The following is a 19624-nucleotide window of genomic DNA, read 5'->3' as shown; positions in this document are numbered from 1 at the left end:
GAACAGCGCCTCATATTTCGCCTGGGCAGTTTGCAGCCCAGTGGTATGAACATTGACTTCTCCAACTTTAGATAGTTCCTCTGTCACTCTCTTCCCCTCCCCCTTCCCAGATCTCCCTCTATCTTCCTGTCTCCACCTATATCCTTCCTCTGTCCCACCCCCCCCTGACATCAGTCTGAAGAAGGGTCTCGACCCGAAACGTCACCCATTCCTTCTCTCCCGAGATGCTGCCTGACCTGCTGAGTTACTCCAGCATTTTGTGAATTAGTAACTTAAACAGATTGCTGCACCCCATTCTTGAACATTCTTCCACTTCGAGTGTTTCTCCCAATCTACATCAGTATGTGAAACATTACGGGCTACATATTTAACTTGGGTAATTGGACAAAGTGCCTACAAGATGTCTTCAGTCTGAAGACGGGTCTCGACCCAGAACGTCACCCATTCCTTCTCTCCAGAGATGCTGCCTGGCACGCTGAGTTACTCCAGCATTCTGAAAAAAATAACGTTAATCACAAAATGGAACAACGGAATGTGAACATCTAAAATTTAAACAGAAATTAGTGGGAAACTGAGCCAGCATTATTTACGAGGAAGAAACAAAGTTATTGTTTATGCTCAATGATTATTCATCAAGAGATTTGGAAAGTATGAATTCATTTTTCAAACAAGTTGGAAACACCCAAGTCTCGATCACTTTGTGAAATGGACACAAAGCCACAGAAGATGCAAAGTGGCTGCAACTAAACAAAACAGTGTCTTGGCCCGTAACGTTACCCATTCCTTCTCTCAAGAGATGCTGCCTGTTCCACTGAGTTGCTCCAGCATTTTGTGTCTATAGACACAAAATGCTGGAGCAACTCAGTGGAACAGGCAGCATCTCTTGAGAGAAGGAATGGGTAACGTTACGGGCCAAGACCTAGTCTAGTTTGGAGATTCAGCGCGGAAACAGGCCCTTCGGCCCACAGAGTCCACGCCAACGTACGATCTCCGCATACTAGCACTATCCTAGACACACTAGGGACAATTTTACATTCGTACCAAGCCAATTAACCTACAAACTCGTACGTCTTTTGAGTGTGGGAGCAAACCGAAGATCTTGGAGAAAACCCACGCAGGTCACGAGGAGAATGTACAAACTCCGTACAGACAAGCACCCGAGGTCAGAATCGAACCCGGGTCTCTGGCGCTGTAAAGCAGCAAAGCTACCGCTATGCCACTGTGCTGCCCACAATGTGTTAATACTTTTGCTGTATAATCTATTCTGCAGATGCAATTAAGTTCCTTGTTGCCCTTGATTGCTGCTGATTAAACTAAGTTTTGTATCCCTTGTTGGGTGTACACACACTGCATATGTAATCTTAAATTAACATACTGTTTTTCTCTTTCTCTGCAACTCTAGAATTGGGATCAGTGATTCATCAGCAATACATGGAGGCATCTCATAATGAATGGAAACAGTCTGTGGAGGATGCAAAGTCAGCAGTTTTTATTTGGGTACATGAATTTTCTCCCCTTCTCTCCTTTGTTGAAAGTATTTGCATTGGTCACTCTCTGATACTGTCTATTTATTCATGTGTAAACCTGAAAACTTAGCTTAAGGGCTCAAGGGAGTGTTTTTAGTTTTTGGCACTGAACAAATGCAATGACAGAAAGGCAAAGGTGGGGCCAATTGAAAGGACGGACTAAGGATTTTCTTTACATTCCAGGATGACCGTAGGAAAATGTGGATTTGGGCAAAGGAGTTCATAAGTTGTAGGAGCAGAATTAGGCCACTCAGCCTATCAAGTTCAGTTTAGTTTAGAGATACAGCGTGGAAACAGGCCCTTTCGGCCCACCGGGTCCGCGCCGACCAGCGATTTCTGCACATTAACACTATCCTATACCCACTAGGGACAATTTTTACATTTACTAAGCCAATTAACCTACATATCTGTACGTCTTTGGAGAGTGGGAGGAAACCGAAGATCTCGGAGAAAACCCACGCAGGTCACAGGGAGAACGTACAAACTCTGTACAGACAGCACCTGTTGTCGGCATCGAACCCGGGTCTCCGGCGCTGCATTCGCTGTAAGGCAGCAACTTTACCGCTGCGCCACCGTGACCGCCCAAGTCTACTCCACCATTCAATCATGGCTGATCTATCTCAACCCCATTCTCCTGCCTTCTGTCCATAACCTCTGACACCCATACTAATCATGTTGTAAGAGCAGAATTAGGCCATTCGGCCCATCAAGTCTACTCCACTATTCTATCATGACTGATCTATCTTTCCCCCTCAACCCCAATCTCCTGCCTTCTCCACATAACCTTTGACACCCTTACTGATCACGAACCTATCAATATCCACCTTAAAAATGTCCATTGACGTGGCCTCCGTAGCCTTCTGGCGGGCAGGACCCGACAGAGTTCTGCAATCACATTAAATGGGTGTCTTCAATAAGTTGATCATGAGAGACTAGAAATGAATAGCCTCCTTGTCTTTTACTGTTTTCCCTTTGGGATGGTGGTGAAATTCTTTGTCACAACTCATCAGGGCGGCACAGCTGGTGGAGCTGCTGCCTCGTAGCACCGGAGACCCGACCCGGTTTCGTCCTAACCTCGGCTGCTGTCTGTGTGGAGTTTGCATGTTCACCCTGTGACTGTGTGGATTTCCTCTGGATGCTCCGGTGTCTTCCCTCATCCATGTAAATCGTCTCTGTACCTTTTCCAACTTAACATCTTTTCTATAACATGGTGCCCGGAACTGAATACAATACTCTATATGCGGACTCACCAATGCCATTACATAACTGCAACATGACCTCCCAATATCTAGTTATAGACAATAGACAATAGGTGCAGGAGTAGGCCATTCAGCCCTTCGAGCCAGCACCGCCATTCAATGTGATCATGGCTGATCATTCTCAATCAGTACCCCGTTCCTGCCTTCTCCCCATACCCCCAGACTCCGCTATCATTAAGAGCTCTATCCAACTCTCTCTTAAAAGCATCCAGAGAATTGGCCTCCACTGCCGTCTGAGGCAGAGAATTCCACAGATTTACAACTCTCTGAGTGAAAAGGATTTTCCTCATCTCCGTTCTAAATGGCCTACCCCTTATTCTTAAACTGTGGCCCCTGGTTCTGGACTCTCCCAACATTGGGAACATGTTTCCTGCCTCTGGCGTGTCCAATCCCTTAATAATCTTATATGTTTCGATAAGATCCCCTCTCATCCTTCTAAATTCCAGTGTATGCAAGCCCAGTCGCTCCCGCCTTTCAACATACGACAGTCCCGCCATTCCGGGAATTAACCTAGTGAACCTATGGTGCACTCCCTCAATAGCAAGAATGTCCTTCCTCAAATTTGGAGACCAAAACTGCACACAGTACTCCAGGTGCGGTCTCACTGGGGCCCTGTACAACTGCAGAAGGACCTCTTTTATGTAAGATGGCTGCAGTTATATGCAGATATATATCAACAATACTCTGACTGATGAAGGCCAATGTGCTCAAAGCCTTTTTGACCACCCTATCTACCTGCGACTCCGCCTTCAAGGAACCATGCACCTGCACTCTTAGATTCCTCTGCTCTACAACAATTCCAAGAGCCCTACCATTCACTGTGCAGTTCTTGCCCATGTTAAACTTTCCAAAATGCAACACCTCACATTTCTCTTTATGTTTAATGCTTGAAGGCAAATTAAAATGATGTTAGTAAGAAACAATCAGAGTAAATAACCCTGTTATTTTCCCATTTGTAATACTTGCCCAGGCCTTGAAAGAGAAAACAGAGGCAGTGAAGAATGCACTTCTTGTGGCTGAGCAGCAAAAGAATAAAGAGTTGGAGATACTAAGGAATAAACACGTCAATGTGCTCAAGGTAGGTAGGTTCATAGTTTTACTTTAGTTTATTGTCATGTGTACCAAGTTAGAGTGAAAAGCTTTTGTTGCGTGCCAACCAGTCAACCACATCTCAGGGACATCTGCATTGGAAGCTTAGTTGCCCACTATAAATTGCCCTTGGCTTGTAGGAGGAGTGGTAGAATCTAAAGGGAGTCGATGTGGGGAGAATAAAATGGGATTTGTGCAGGGTTTGTGTGAATTGTGCTTGATGGTTGGTGGAGACACAGTAGGCAGTGTGCTAGTTTCCCTGCTGGATATTTCTATGACTATCTATAAAACAGGCCTTTTGCCCAATTGGTCCATGCAACCCAGATGCCCATCTAAACTAGTACCATTTACCCATGTCTGACCATATTTCCTGAAACATTTCCTCTGCATATTTTTGTCCAAATGTCTTTTAAATGTTGTTATTGTACTTTCCTCAACCATTTTGTCTGACAGCTTATTTCACATACGTACTACCCTCTGTGCGAAAAATTTGCCCCTCATCTTCCCATTAAATCTTTCCCCTCTCACCTTAAATCTATGCCCTTACTTCTTGATTCCCAAACTCTGGGGAAAAGACCACGTGCATTCACCCTATCTATGCCCCACCAATATTGTACACCTCTGTAGGATCATTAAGTCGTCTACCCACCAAGGCATAAAGTCAGAGGCTGCCAACCTTTTCCCTCATAACTCAGTCCCTTAAATTCTAAATCCTCATAAATTCTTTCCAGCAGAAATATAGCATGGTGACCAGAATTAAACACAATACTGCAAGTGCAGCCTCACCAACGTCTTGCGGCATAGCAGCCAAACCTCTATATTCAATCCCCAGGCTAATGAAGGCCAGCGCTCCTGGGTTCCTCTGTTCTATAACTCTCTCCGAGGCCCTGTTGTACACTGTGGAAGTCTTACCCTGGTCTGACTTCCCTTAACTTGTACATATCTGAATTAAACTCCAATGTGCAACTCCAATGTTAAACTCATATGTCAAAACATAGATGATTATCATCTTGCGTTGCCTGGAAAAGAAATGCATTTCTCGTGCGAAAGAGAAAAATCATTTGATGCTCTGAGTCTTGTTACAATTCATTCCATTGCTGGATCATGTTTTTTATTCAGTTTAGCATTTGACTTCCCAGCTTTGCCTCTCTCTCTATTTCAAAGTCGTAGTCATAGAATTGGCCCTTCGGCTCACCACAAACATGCTAACCATATTATCCATTTACACTAATCCCATTTAACTGAACTAGGTTCATATTTTTCCAATGCGTTGTTTATTTGTGCCTGCCTAATTGTCTATTAAACATAGTTATTATATTTCATTCCACCAGCCCCTCTGATAGTGAGTTCCAGATTATCAAGTACACTGTGCAATTTTTTTCCTCAAGTCTCTTTCTCACCATAAGTCAATGCCCCCTTGTTTTTGATACTTCTTTCACGGGGGAAAAATTCCATCTACCTACCTATGCTATACCTATGCTTTCTATAATGTTATATATCTTTTATCAGGCCACCCCTTGGCCACCTCCGCTCCATGCAAACAAGCCCACCATTTCCAATCTCTTCCCATTATTAAAGTCCACCAATCATGTTCATAAGTTGTAGGAGCACAATTAGGCCATTCTTCCCATCAAGTCTACTCCACCATTCAATCATGGCTGATCTAACTCTCCCCCCTAACCCCATTATCATATCATATCATATCTATACAGCCGGAAACAGGCCTTTTCGGCCCTCCAAGTCCGTGCCGCCCAGTGATCCCCGTACATTAACACTATCCTACACCCACTAGGGACAATTTTTACATTTACCCAGCCAATTAACCTACATACCTGTACGTCTTTGGAGTGTGGGAGGAAACCGAAGATCTCGGAGAAAACCCACGCAGGTCACGGGGAGAACGTACAAACTCCTTACAGTACAGCACCCGTAGTCAGGATCGAACCTGAGTCTCCGGCGCTGCATTCGCTGTAAAGCAGCAACTCTACCGCTGCGCTACCGTGCCGCCCATTCTCCTGCCATTCTCCTGCCTTCTTCCCATAACCCTTGACACCCGTACCAATCAAGAATCTATCAATCTCCACCTTAAAAATATCCATTGACTTGGCCTCCACAGCCTTCTGTGGCAAACTAATGCAATATCCTGATGAATCTCCCATGTACTCTCTCTAGCTCAACCTTCCAATAAAAACTACATATAATACTCCCTCCAAGTGTAATTTAAATAGTTTTGTCAAGTTGCAATATAATTTCCCAACTTTATATTCTGTGCTCCCACCAATGAAGGCGAGCGTGTCACATGCCTTCTTTGCACCCCTATGATAACTTTTTTGGAAGAACTGTTGACTTGAACGGCAAGGTTCATTACCTTTAACATTTACTGCATATATCTGACCTCCATTTGACCTCTCAGAATGCATCATCTTGCACTTTTTGGGATTAAATTCCATCTGCCAACACTTCGTCTAACTTGCCATGTGATCAATATCTTGTTGTGGCCTTAAATAACCTTCCTTTCTACCCACAACATGTGACAAGTCGCAGTGAAATTCTTTGCTTGCATACCCAAGGTATGCAAATACCTGGTATATATCACAAACAGCAAGGGTCCCAGCACCAACCACTGTTCACAGACTTCCAATCAGAAAAGCATCCTTCCACCATTATTCTTGATTAGTACAGGTATCAGAGGTTATGGGGAGAAGGCAGGAGAATGGGATTAAGAGGGAGAGATAGATCAGCCATGGCGGAGTAGACTTGATGGGCCGAATGGCCTAATTCTGCTCCTATTCCTTATGATTATCCTCCTATCTCCAAGCCAATTATGGGTCCAATTAGCTGGCTCACCCCGGATCCCATGTACCTGAACTTTCGTGTGAGTCCTTGTTAAACGGCATTCTAAAGTCCATGTAGATAATATTTACCATTTTGCCATCATCAATCTTCATAGTTGACATAGGCAGAATCCCCAAAACAACTCAGTCAAATTAGTTTAGTTTAGTTTAGTTTAGAGATACAACACGGAAACAGGGCCTTCGGCCCACCAAGTCCGAGCCAACCAGCGATCCCCACACACTAACGCTATCCTAAGCACAGTAGGGACAATTTACAATTTTACTGAAGCCAATTAACCTACAAACCTGCACCTGTTTGTACTGTGGGAGGAAACTGGAGATCTCGGAGAAAACCCACGCAGGTCACGAGGAGAACGTTCAAACTCCGTATAGTCAATGCCCGTAGTCAGGATTGAACCCGAGTCTTTGGCGCTGTAAGGCAGCAACTCTACCACTGAACCACCGTGCCGGTCCTTAGTGAGACAGGATTCACCCCCACACAAGGCCAAGCTAACTGCCCCCCATATCAGGTAGACACAAAATGCTGGAGTAACTCAGCGGGTCAGGCAGCATCTCGGCAGTGAAGGAATGGGTGACGTTTCGGGTCTCGCCCATTCCATTCACCCATTCCTTCTCTCCCGAGATGCTGCCTGACCCGCTGAGTTACTCCAGCATTTTGTGACTGCCTTCGATTTTAACCAGCACCTGCAGATTTTTCCTACGCATTTTGCCCCTCTATTTTTCCAAACCGACATAAATCAATCACACTTGGATTTTCTCCAACAATTTTCTTAGGAAGAAATAAGAAAAAGTGAGACAAGGTTGCAGTGGGAATTTCAGCAGCAAGGAAAAAAGCACCGAGACGCCACAGAGCTACGTCTGGCTCACGAAATCCAGCAGACGCTTGAGAAATGTGCAGCCGAAAAGGAAAAGGCTATATTGAAAACGATAGAGAAACAAACTAACATTGCATCGGAGAACCTTGAGAAAGTAGTATCGTAAGTTCTCACCGGCACTGAGCGCGTCATGTTTATTCAGGTGCTATCGGAGCAAGTGGTGTCATAGAAACATAGACAATAATAATAATAATAATAATAATACATTACATTTATATCGCGCTTTTCATATACTCAAAGATGCTTTACAGGGATTTAGAGAACATAGGGAAGTGAATAAATAGATAAATAAGTAAACGAACAGAGAAAGGAGACAGAGGGTGGGGTGACCTTCAGTGGTTGAAGGCAGTACTGAATAGGTGAGACTTCAGTGATGTTTTGAATGTGGTGAGTGTGGAGGAAATAGGCCATTCGGCCCTTCGAGCCAGCACCACCATTCAATATGATCATGGCTGATCATCCAAAATCAGTACCTCGTTCCAGCTTTCTCCCCATATCCCTTGATTCTGTTAACCCTAAGAGCTATATCTAACTCTCTCTTGAATATATCCAGTGAATTGGCCTCCACTGGAGGCCTCTGGCCTTCTGTGGCAGAGAATTGCACATCATTCTACATCGGGCTGTCCTATGACCAGGGTCTATGTGTCCCCAGCTTGTGTCCAGGTAGATGTATCCTATCCCTTCAGATATTGTCACCTTCTTGGGTGTGGTTTGAAAAGCTGTGTTCATGCAAGACCCCAAAGATAGACCCAAAATGCTGGAGTAACTCAGCGGGACAGGCAGCATCTCTGGAGAGAAGGAATGGGTAACGTTTCGGGTTGAGACCCTTCTTCAGACTGAGCGTCAAGGGAGAGGGACAATAGACAATAGGTGCAGGAGTAGGCCATTCAGCCCTTCAAGCCAGCACCGCCATTCAATGTGATCATGGCTGATCATTCTCAATCAGTACCCCGTTCCTGCTTTCTCCCCATACCCCCTGACTCCGCTATCCTTAAGAGCTCTATCTAGCTCTCTCTTGAATGTATTCAGAGAATTGGCCTCCACTGCCCTCTGATCATTCTCAATCAGAGATAAGGAAGTGTAAGAGATCAAAAGAGCTGAAGGTCAAGGGAAATGTAGAATAGATCATTGTTAGTTAGGGGAAGGTGACAACAACACAGGCCCAAGAAACCAGCATGGAAAACACTGATGATCCTCATGAGCCTGTCACTGATTTTTGGCCTCCCCTACACTGCAGTACACTCCTCACCACTCAGTGATCGTCATGGTGTTACATGACTAGTTCTTGCAAGTTGGGCCGAAGGGCCTGTTTCCACTCTGTATTCCTCTTTGACTTTATGATTAGGTCTTACATGCACTGATAAAGTCCCTTCCTTGAGTTCACAGGTGATTGACTTGCAAATATTAATGATAGCGGAGTCAAGGGATATGGGGAGAAGGCAGGAACGGGGTACTGATTGTGGATGATCAGCCATGATCACGGTGAATGGCGGTGCTGGCTCGAAGGGCCGAATGGCCTACTCCTGCACCTATTGTCTATAAACCTCGTCAAGCACTGCTGCAATTTTTAGCAATAGTATTGGGGTTATTAATTTATTGATTTTTTTAATTACACGTTATCTCTGTGTTCTGTTTTGTAGGCCTGTTATGCTACTGCAATTAAGAATCTCATCGTTCCATTGTCGGTACCTATGGCAATTAAACTCTCTTGGTTCGTGTACCATTGTGGCTCTGAAAAAGTATTAACTTTGTTTCTGCCCTCAGAAGCTGCCTGACCCGTGGAAAATTTCCAGCATTTTCTGCTTTTATTTCAGATTTCCAGCATGTGGAATGCTTGCAGCAAAACGTTAGAGGTGGGATGGTTGGAGGGAAGGGGAATTTCCATGAAGAACCTAAATGATTGGATTGTAAATTGTAGATGTTTCTGCTAAGAGTGATAATGGATACATTTTTAAGGGCTGGGTTTTTAAGGGATTTTACGAGGATATTGCCAGGGCTCGAGTCCCTGGACTATAGAGGGAGGTTGAGCAGGATTGGACTTTATTCCTTGGAGCGCAGGAGTATGAGGGGTGATCCTATGGAGGTGTATAAAATCATGAGAGAAATAGATCGGGTAGACGTATAGTAAGAAAATAACTACAGATGCTGGTACAAATCGAAGGTATTTATTCACAAAATGCTGGAGTAACTCAGCAGGTCAGGCAGCATCTCAGGAGAGAAGGAATGGGCGATGTTTCGGGTCGAAACCCTTCTTCAGTCTGAAACGTCGCCCATTCCTTCTCTCCTGAGATGCTGCCTGACCTGCTGAGTTACTCCAGCATTTTGTGAACAAATACCTTCGGGTAGACGTATAGAGTCTCTTGCCCAGAGTAGGTAAGTAGGTTTACCTGTGCTCCACTGTTCTATATTCTAAGTTCAGAAATAATAATGTGAAAATAATAGTATGAAAATTAACTGCATTATTTGCTAGTTGGCCTTGGAGCTGCAACCCAAAATACCAGCATGTAACATTACTAAAAATAAATTAAAATCACATAATGACTTTAAAGGAACAAAAGCTGCAGAAACTTCACGGATTGATGCAAGTTAAACAGTGTGGCTGGAGATGTAAATAAGGAAAGGGGTTTCAAGGGTGGAGAGGAAGGTGGTTTCATGTTTGGCACAAACCTGTGCTGTACTTTTCATAGGTTCTATGTTCTGTCCTCTAGGTGGCAACAAGGCCTAAGCTCACAACAGCAAGGCCATTTTGTTTTCAGCTTTGAAAACATTTCTTTACCAGAAGTTCGGCACGGTGGCGCAGCGGTAGAGCCACTGCTTTACAGCGCCAGAGACCCGGGTTTGATCCTGATTATGGATGTTTGCCTGTACGGAGTTTGTACTTTCTCCCTGCGTGGGTTTTCTCCGAGATCTTTGGTTTCCTCCCACACTCCAAAGACGTACAGGTTCATAGGTTAATTGGCTTGGTATAAATGTAAATTGTCCCTAGTGTGTGTAGGGCAGTGTTAGTGTACAGGAATCGTTGGTCGAATGGCCTATTTCTGTGCTATATCTCTAAACTAAAGGGCTGTGGTTAAGGCTTCCACTGAATTATGTCTGTGCGGATTCCTGGCCCCTCACATGATAAGGTCACAGTAGATCTCCCAAAGGTGTTTGACATGGGGCCTTATTGCAGAGTGAGGATACTTCAAATCCCACTGGGCTGGGAACTACTCAGGACTCAGAACTGGAATCATTTAGGCTAATAATACATGGATAGAGTCACTGCATCGTAGAGTGTGGAAACAGGCCTTTCAGCCCAACTTGCCCCACACCGACCAACTTGCCCACACCGACCAACTAGTTCCACCTGCCTGCGTTTGACCCATATCCCTCTAAACCTGTCCTGTCCACGCACCTGTCCAAATGTTTCTTTAACGTTGCAATTGTCCCTGCCTCAACTCCCTCCTCCGGCAGCTCCTTCCATCCACCCACCACCTTTTGGGTGAAAAAGGGTATCCCTCAGGTTCCTATTAAATCTTTCCCCCCCACCCGCATTTTAAAACTTTGTCCTCTGGTTCTTGAATCCCCTACTCTGGGCAAGAGATACTGTGCGTCTACCCGATCTCCGGTTCTTCATTCGCCGACTCTGGGCAAGAGACTCTGTGCATCTACTCAATCTATTCCTCTCTTAGAAACATAGAAAATAGGTGCAGGAGTAGGCCATTCGGCCCTTCGAGCTTGCACCGCCATTCAATATGATCATGGCTGATCATCCAGCTCAGTAACCTGTACCTGCCTTCTCTCCACACCCCCTGATCCCTTTAGCCACAAGGGCCACATCTAACTCCCTCTTAAATATAGCCAATGAACTGGCCTCAACTACCTTCTGTGGCAGAGAATTCCACAGACTCACCACTCTCTGTGTGAAGAAATGTTTTCTCATCTCGGTCCTAAAAGACTTCCCCCTTATCCTTAAGCTGTGACCCCTGGTTCTGGACTCCCCCAACATCGGGAACAATCTTCCCGCATCTAGCCTCTCCAACCCCTTAAGAATTTTATGTTTCTATAAGATCCCCCCTCAGTCTTCTAAATTCCAGCGAGTACAAGCCTAGTCTATCCAGTCTTTCTTCATATGAAAGTCCCGCCATCCCAGGGATCAATCTGGTGAACCTTCTCTGTACTCCCTCTATGGCAAGAATGTCTTTCCTCAGATTAGGAGACCAAAACTGCACACAATACTCCAGGTGCGGTCTCACCAATGCCCTGTACAACTGCAGTAGAACCTCCCTGCTCCTAAACTCAAATCCTTGATTTTTGTACAGCCACATATTGATCAACTCTGTTCCTATGTTCTTAATCAGGGCATGGCACTGATGCTACTTGTGTTTGTTTTTGTCCAGCGAGTTAAAGATAAACGCAGCGATTCAGCAGGAATCTGTGCTGAAACTGTCTCTGATGAACCTGAGGGAGGAGTACGAAAAGAAGATCACAGAGGAAATCGAGAAAGTCCGCGAAGAAGAGAAGGTGGAGGCTGAGGCTCCCATCATCTTGCTACAAAGCAGGCACCAGTCTGAAATAGACTATCTGAAAGATTTGCTGTGCGATAAAGAGGAGAGCCTCAAAGAGATTTTTGAGCGTGTGGAAACAATGACCATCTTGGAAATGGAGCTGGAGAACGAGCTGCGGGAGACACGAAGTGCTTTCCAGGACTATATTAACCTCACTTATCCAAAACTACCTCCGGAACAAGTAGAGTTTATCCTTCCACCTCGGCAGATGTGCCTACACTCCCACAACCCTCTGTGCAGTGTCAAACCCCACAAAGCTCAAAAGCGTCCGCAAAAATAGTATGAATACTTGAGAATGATTTCAACGTGATTAACTCTGAAGTGTTGCAATAATTACATCTCGGACAAGATGGACTGAGAAATAAATCATTCCTCTCACAGTTTCTTATTTTCAAAGCCCTGGTCCAAGTGGATTAATAAAAGCGTTTTTTAATGAAAGATTGGGAACTTTGGACTTAGGGTGAATGAAGTTTAACAATAGTACAAGAGTGAGAGGAGACCTAAAGAAAGCACCAGTGTCATGGTTGGAATCAAAAGCATAAATGTAATGGGTCAGAATTATGGAAATAACAGCAACAGAACTTTGGGCGGCCTGGTGGCTCAGCGGTAGTATTGCTGCTTTACAGCGCCAAACACCCTGGTTCAATCCTGACTACCGGTGCTGTCTGTACGGAGTTTGTAAGTTCTATCCATGACTGCGTGGGTTTTCCCCCAGGTTCTCCAGTTTCCTCCCACACTCCAAAGACGTGCAGGTCTGCAGGTTATTTGGCTTCGGTAAAAATTGTAAATTGGCCCCAGTAGGACAGTGCGGGGATAGCTGGTCGGCATGGACTCGGAGGGCCGAAGGGCCAGCTTCCACGCTGTATCTCTAAACTAAACTAAACTGAGCAAACGAAACCAAATTAAACGAAACTGCGAAAAACAAATAAAAGGAGCAAGTTTTAAAGCAAATTCTCAGGAGCCAGGTTCCAACATTCTTTAAGAGGTATAAGAAAATAACTGCAGATGCTGGTACAAATCGATTTATTCACAAAATGCTGGAGTAACTCAGCAGGTCGGGCAGCATCTCGGGAGAGAAGGAATGGGTGACGTTTCGGGTCGAGACCCTTCTTCAGACTGATGTCAGGGGGGTGGGACAAAGGAAGGTTATAGGTGGAGACAGGAAGATAGAGGGCGATCTGAGATCTCCAACATTCTTTCATGGCTGAGCTGAGCAATAGACTCATGTTTGAAGGACTTCATAAACAGCATTATGACATACCTATTAGAAGCCGCAGGGCACTAGCTCCCCCGTTCAATGAGAAATTAAAGTTTCCCGGCACAGCGGTAGAGTTGCTGCCTTACAGCGCCAGAGACCCGGGTTCAATCCCGGCTACAGGTGCTGTCTGTACTGAGTTTGTACGTTCCGCGTGGGTTTCCTCCAGGTGCTCCAGTTTTCTCGCACACGCCAAAGACGTGCAGGTTTGTAGGACATTTGGCTTCTGTAAAATGTTCTTCGTGTGTAGGATAGAACTAGCGTATGGGTGATCGTTGGTCGGCACGGTCTCGGTGGGCCGAGGGGCCTGTGTCCCGCTGTTTCTATAAACTAAGCCAAACTTCACTTGTTGGTCCAAAGTGCCTTTGCCTTGCTGGCTAGTATTTGAAGCTGGTCTTTTACCTCAGCTCCACGACGTAATAGTCCACACTGCATTCAGCATTTCTGTACCTATCATTGGCTTCTGTATTAAATAAAACGTTCTAAATATACGTGTAACCCAATCAGTCAGTGTTGAGATATAGTTGCCCTGAGAACCCAGCGCACCTTTTAGAGCATTTGAGATGAGTGCAGCGGTCAGACACCAGGGACATCAGCTAGGCCACTCGTAGACTCGGTGACCACTTGCGCTCGGTCAGCCAAGGCCTACTGAATCTTCCGGTTGCTAACTGTTTTAACTCCCCTTCTCACTCCCCTACTGACCTTCCTATCCTGGGCCTCCTCCACTGCCAGAGTGAGACCATGCGCAAACTAGATGAGTAGTGCCTCGTATTCCACTGGGACAGCTTACAACCAACAGAGCGTGGACACAGGCCCATTGGCCCAACTTGCCCACACCCATCAACATGTCTCATCTACACTAGTCCCACCTACCTGCTTTTGGCCCATATCCCTCTAAAGCTGTCCTATCCATGTACCTGTCTAATTACCTCGTCCGACAGCTTGTTCCATTTACCCACCACCCTTTGAGTGAAAATGTTAGCCCTCAGATTCCAAAATCTTTTCCCCATCGCCTTAAATCTATTTCCTCTGGTTCTCGATTCCCCTGCTCTGGGCAAGAGACTCTGTGCATCTACCCGATCTATTGATCTCATGATCTTATACACCTCTATAAGATCAACCCTCGCCCTCCTGCGCTCCAATGAAGAGAGAGAAATAGAGAACAAAGCACCCTTGCCATTCCTGTGGCCTTTTGGGGTGGAATCCCGTCCCTTGTTTGAGGGATGTCCCCATTGGACTCAGACCCACAATGTCCCACAGCAGAAGGACCAGGGTGCTGTGGTCATCCTCCACTGATGTGCTAGATGCAGGAAACATGTTCCCGATGTTGGGGGAGTCCAGGACCAGGGGCCACAGTTTAAGAATAAGGAGTAGGCCATTTAGAACTGAGATGAGGAAAAACGTTTTCACCCAGAGAGTTGTGAATCTGTGGAATTCTCTGCCTCAGAAGGCAGTGGAGGCCGATTCACTGGATGCATTCAAAAGAGAGTTAGATAGAACTCTTGGGGCTAGCGGAATCAAGAGATTTGGGGAGAAAGCAGGAATGGGGTACTGATTGTGGATGATCAGCTACGATCACATTGAATGGCGGTGCTGGCTCGAAGGGCCGAATGGCCTATTCCTGCACCTATTTCCTAAGTATCTATGTATCTATGAAATGTACAAAGTACACAATCACACAAAGCACCCTTGCTGCTTATATGGTCTCCTGGGGCTAGGGTTGCCAACTTCCTCACTCCCAAATAAGGGACAAAGGGTGACGTCACCGCTCCGCGCCACACGTGACCCCACCCAGCCAGCGGCCACGTGCTCCCTCTTCACCAATTGTGGCCACCTGGGCTGGGAGGTGGCTTGCTACGCAACCTCCATTCGGTGGTGCTCGGGCCTACACCATAGGGCTGCCAACTTCCTCACTCCCCGGGGCTACAGTGTCCAGGCATACAGTGTCCGGGCCCTAACACGGGACAAGGGCGGTCCCTTATGGGACAAACCAATTTAGTCCAAAATACGGGATGTCCCGGTTAATATGGGGCAGTTGGCAACCCTACCTAGGGCTTTCCCTTGTTTGAGGGGTGTTCCTCAACAGACTCAGTCGCTCAATGTCCAGCCACAGAAGGACCCTGGATTACAGTCCCCCCCCCCCCCCCCCCCCCCCCCCCCACCCTCCCAATGAGCCTTCGCTGCACCAAGCTACATACTTTGAAGAAGGTTTAACCAAACACTCTTGCCACTCTTGTGGCCATTTGCATTGTTTCTGTGGCTGTAATCAATATCACCCTGTGTAGGAAGGAACTGCAGATGCTGGTATAAACCGACGCTGGACACAAAAAGCTGGAGTAACTCAGCGGGGCAGACAGCATCTATGGAGGAAAGGAATAGGTGAAGTTTTGGTTCGAGACCCTTCGTTAGGGGAGTCAGGGGAAAGGGGAACGAGAGATGGAGACGGTACTTAGGAATAAAGAATGGAGAAAATGCAAAAAGCACCGATCGGAAACGTGGAGCGCACAATGGACAGCACAGTGGCAGAGGCCCGGGTTTGATCCTGACTACGGGTGCTGTCTGTGTGGAGTTTGTACGTTTCCCTGTGACCTGAGTGGGTTTTCTCCGGGCGCGTAGGTTTCCTCCCTCACTCCAGACGTACAGGTGTGTAGGTTAATTGACTTGGTATAATTGTAAATTGTCCCTGGTGAGCGTGGGATAGTGTTAGTGCGTGGGGGACCGTTGGTCGGCGCGGGTTAGGTGGGCCGAAGGGCCTGTTTCCGCGCTGTATCTCTAAACGGTCCATTGTTGGCTGCGTGATGGATGATAACAAGTTACACAAACAGTTGAACTCAACAGGACGACAGAGAAACTAGTGCACTGACTAGGGTGGGGGAGGACGGAGAGAGAGAGAGAGGGGGGATGCAAGAGTTACTTGAATTTGGAGAAATCAATATTAATACCGCTGGTTTGTTGGCTGCCCAAGCGAAATATGAGGTGCTGTTCCTCCAATTCTCTCGCCACTCTGGTGTCTATTTCCCTTGTCTCGGCGGCTGTGATCAACATCAGGCCAGACACCAAAATGCTGGAATAACTCAGCGGGACAGGCAGCATCTCTGGGGCGCGTCTTCAGTCTGAAGAAGGGTCTCGACCCGAAAGGTCACCCATTCTTTCTCACAATAGACACTAGACAATAGGTGCAGGAGGAGGCCATTCGGCCCTTCGAGCCAGCACCGCCATTCAATGTGATCATGGCTGATCATTCTCAATCAGTATCCCGTTCCTGCCTTCTCCCCATACCCCCTGACTCTGCTATCCTTAAGAGCTCTATCTAGCTCTCTCTTGAATGCATTCAGAGAATTGGCCTCCACTGCCTTCTGAGGCAGAGAATTACACAGATTCACAACTCTCTGACTGAAAACGTTTTTCCTCATCTCTGTTCTAAATGGCCTACCCCTTTTCTTAAACTGTGGCCCCTGGTTCTGGACTCCCCCAACATTGGGAACATGTTTCCTGCCTCTAACGTGTCCAACCCCTTAATAATCTTATACATTTCAATAAGATCTCCTCTCATCCTTCTAAATTCCAGTGTATACAAGCCTAGTCGCTCCAGTCTTTCAACATATGACAGTCCCGCCATTCCGGGAATTAACCTAGTAAACCTACGCTGCACGCCCTCAATAGCAAGAATATCCTTCCTCAAATTTGGAGACCAAAACTGCACACAGTAAGTACTCCAGGTGCGGTCAAATTCTCTCCAGAGTTGCTTTTTAAAATATATATATATATATATATCAAAAAATACTTTATTCAAGTAATAAATATTTACAAAACATCTTCTTTTCAACAACCCCATCCGACATTTCCGGAGGTTACACGTTCAATACAGGTATTCATTTCCAAATTTACATTGTACTTTACACAGTATCCATTATTTGGAGGGGCGCCTCCACCAGACCCTGACCCTGTCCCTGCCCCCCATGTCCAGCAGCAGAAGGATGCTGCCTGACCCACTGAGTTACTCCAGCATCTTGTGTGTGTCTACCTTCCATTGAAACCAGCACCTGCTGGTTCTTTTTCCCTGCACGTCGATGTTTGGACAAGGCAAAGAAACCAAAGCAGTGGATTGAGTGGCTGGACGTGAATGATTGTCCTGGACCCAATAGCAGTGAGCGCCGGGCTGTGGTGTGTGGTTTGAATGAATGAATGAGAGAGACACACGAGAGAATGATTTCACCAGAGGAGGAGGAGGAGGAGGAGGAGGAGGAGGAGGAGGAGGGGGAGGCTATGGAGGAGGAGGGGGAGGGGGGGGGCTATGGTGGAGGAGGAGGAGGAGGGGGGGGGGGACTATGGAGGAGGAGGAGGAGGAGGAGGAGGGGGGGGGACTATGGAGGAGGAGGAGGAGGGGGGGACTATGGAGGAGGAGGAGGAGGGGGGGGGACTATGGAGGAGGAGGAGGAGGGGGGGGGACTATGGAGGAGGAGGAGGAGGAGGGGGGGGGGGGACTATGGAGGAGGGGGGGGGGGACTATGGAGGAGGAGGAGGAGGAGGGGGGGACTATGGAGGAGGAGGAGGAGGGGGGGGGGACTATGGAGGAGGAGGAGGAGGGGGGGGGGGACTATGGAGGAGGAGGAGGAGGAGGAGGAGGGGGGGGGGGACTATGGAGGAGGAGGAGGAGGAGGAGGAGGAGGAGTGGGGGGGACTATGGTGGAGGAGGAGGAGAGCGCTCTGCCTCTCTGGGATCAGTGTGCGATGAATTATTTCACTGCCAGTTTCGCCCGGGACTCCGCGGGATGAATGCGGCGCCTGGGGGTTGTCCCGTCTTCCCACCCTCCTGGGAAACTTCTGCTGGTGTGTGTCTGTGCGTTGGAGTAAAAGTCCAACAGACTTTTGGGAACAGTCAGAACAAAACAATGAACTGGAGCCGTGCAACAGGTAGCGTCCGACCCCCGGCGTCTCCTTCACTGGTGGCAGGAGGAGGGCGAGGTGAGTTGTGAATTGTAGCAAGTTACTGGGACGGTGGCAATGGCTTGGCTCTCACTTGGTGGGTAGCGGAGTCCCCGGGGGCATCAGCCTCAGCTCAGTCTAGTCCAGGGGGGGTCCATAGATACATACACACCTCTTGTGCTTCCCTTTACATCTGTAAAACACTGGGGGGTTTGCCTCTGAGAAGTCAACAATGACTTGTGGAAGAGAAAAGCCATCAGACAAGGGTGCTTTTCTTGGAAAGTTTCCCCCCAGTAATTGGTGGGGGAATGTGTGGGAGAAGGCAGGAGAGGGAGGGAAAGATAGAGCAGCCACGATTGAATGGGGGGGGGGGGGGGGGTAGACTCGACGGGCCGAACGGCCTAATTCTGCTCCTCTCGTCAATGTTTGAATAATAATAATGCCGGGGAGATTTTAATTGATGAATTTTCATTTCACGAGCGGCTGAAAGAATGGTGATTTGCATCTCTGCTTGTTGTGTTTGCAACACGAATGAAGGTTTGCCGGCTGTGGTTTTTGTCTTTTAAAGTTCGCATTTTTGCTGAGGGCGTGAGTTTTTAGTTTGGAGCTAATTGGGAGAACTAGTCCACATGCTCTTTCTTGCATGCTCCTGAGCCGAGTATGATCGGTGCAATAAGCTTTTATTCTGTTGCATGCCACTAACTGCACTCTTTTTAAGGTTAACAACAAATGTTTCAACTTTGAAAGTTGCAATACTGGTTTTACGAGCATGCATGCTGGTGCAGGCTCATGTGTTTTAGGATCCAGGCTTTGGGTCCAGGCCTTTCAATGGGAATTCAAGATTCAAGATTCAAGATAGCTTTATTTGTCATCCAATATTGGACGAAATTCAGTCACCCACAGTCTAACAATAAAAACATTAAATAGGCATTAAAATTACACAACCCCAAAAACACACAAAAAAAAGAAACATCCATCAAGAAAACATCCATCACAGTGAGTCTCCTCCAGTCCTCTCCTCACTGTGATGGAAGGCCACAATGTCTTTCCCTTCTCCTGCCGTCTTCTCTTGCAGTCAGGCTGTTGTGGTTGCTCCATAATTCCATCCAATTTTATGTTGGAAATCAGATTACCAACCCATGCTGTTTTTTAAAAATCTATTATTTTTACACTGAGACAGTTTTAACCAAATTGAAGTATCGGCCTGATATTTCTGTAATTAAAAACAAAAGGAGATTTATGGGGAGGGGGAAAGAGATTTGCACTTTATGGGTTACTCAAGGTCACTTAAA

General features: G+C 46.6%; 1 protein-coding gene across 2 annotated transcripts in view; it reads left to right on the top strand.

Moving 5' to 3' along the window:
* The window catches only part of smim8 (small integral membrane protein 8), a 42366-nt gene extending 29562 nt beyond the window's left edge, over positions 1-12804 (top strand). Inside the window, exons 2-5 of one of the 2 annotated variants that reach the window (XM_078399816.1) lie at positions 1403-1497; positions 3756-3863; positions 7504-7706; positions 11984-12790. In XM_078399816.1, the coding sequence (XP_078255942.1) occupies positions 1432-1497; positions 3756-3863; positions 7504-7706; positions 11984-12431 (825 nt within the window). In that variant the 5' untranslated portion in view covers positions 1403-1431 and the 3' untranslated portion in view covers positions 12432-12790. Of the gene's footprint in view, positions 1-1402; positions 1498-3754; positions 3864-7503; positions 7707-11983 lie in introns of those variants that run through there. The other variant, XM_078399817.1, reaches the window with a different exon arrangement.
* The last annotated feature ends 6820 nt before the right edge of the window (positions 12805-19624 follow it).

The sequence above is a fragment of the Rhinoraja longicauda genome, chromosome 5 (assembly GCF_053455715.1).
Source record: "Rhinoraja longicauda isolate Sanriku21f chromosome 5, sRhiLon1.1, whole genome shotgun sequence".
Classification (NCBI taxonomy): Eukaryota; Metazoa; Chordata; class Chondrichthyes; order Rajiformes; family Arhynchobatidae; genus Rhinoraja; species Rhinoraja longicauda.
This window is presented reverse-complemented; position numbering and strand designations above follow the sequence as displayed.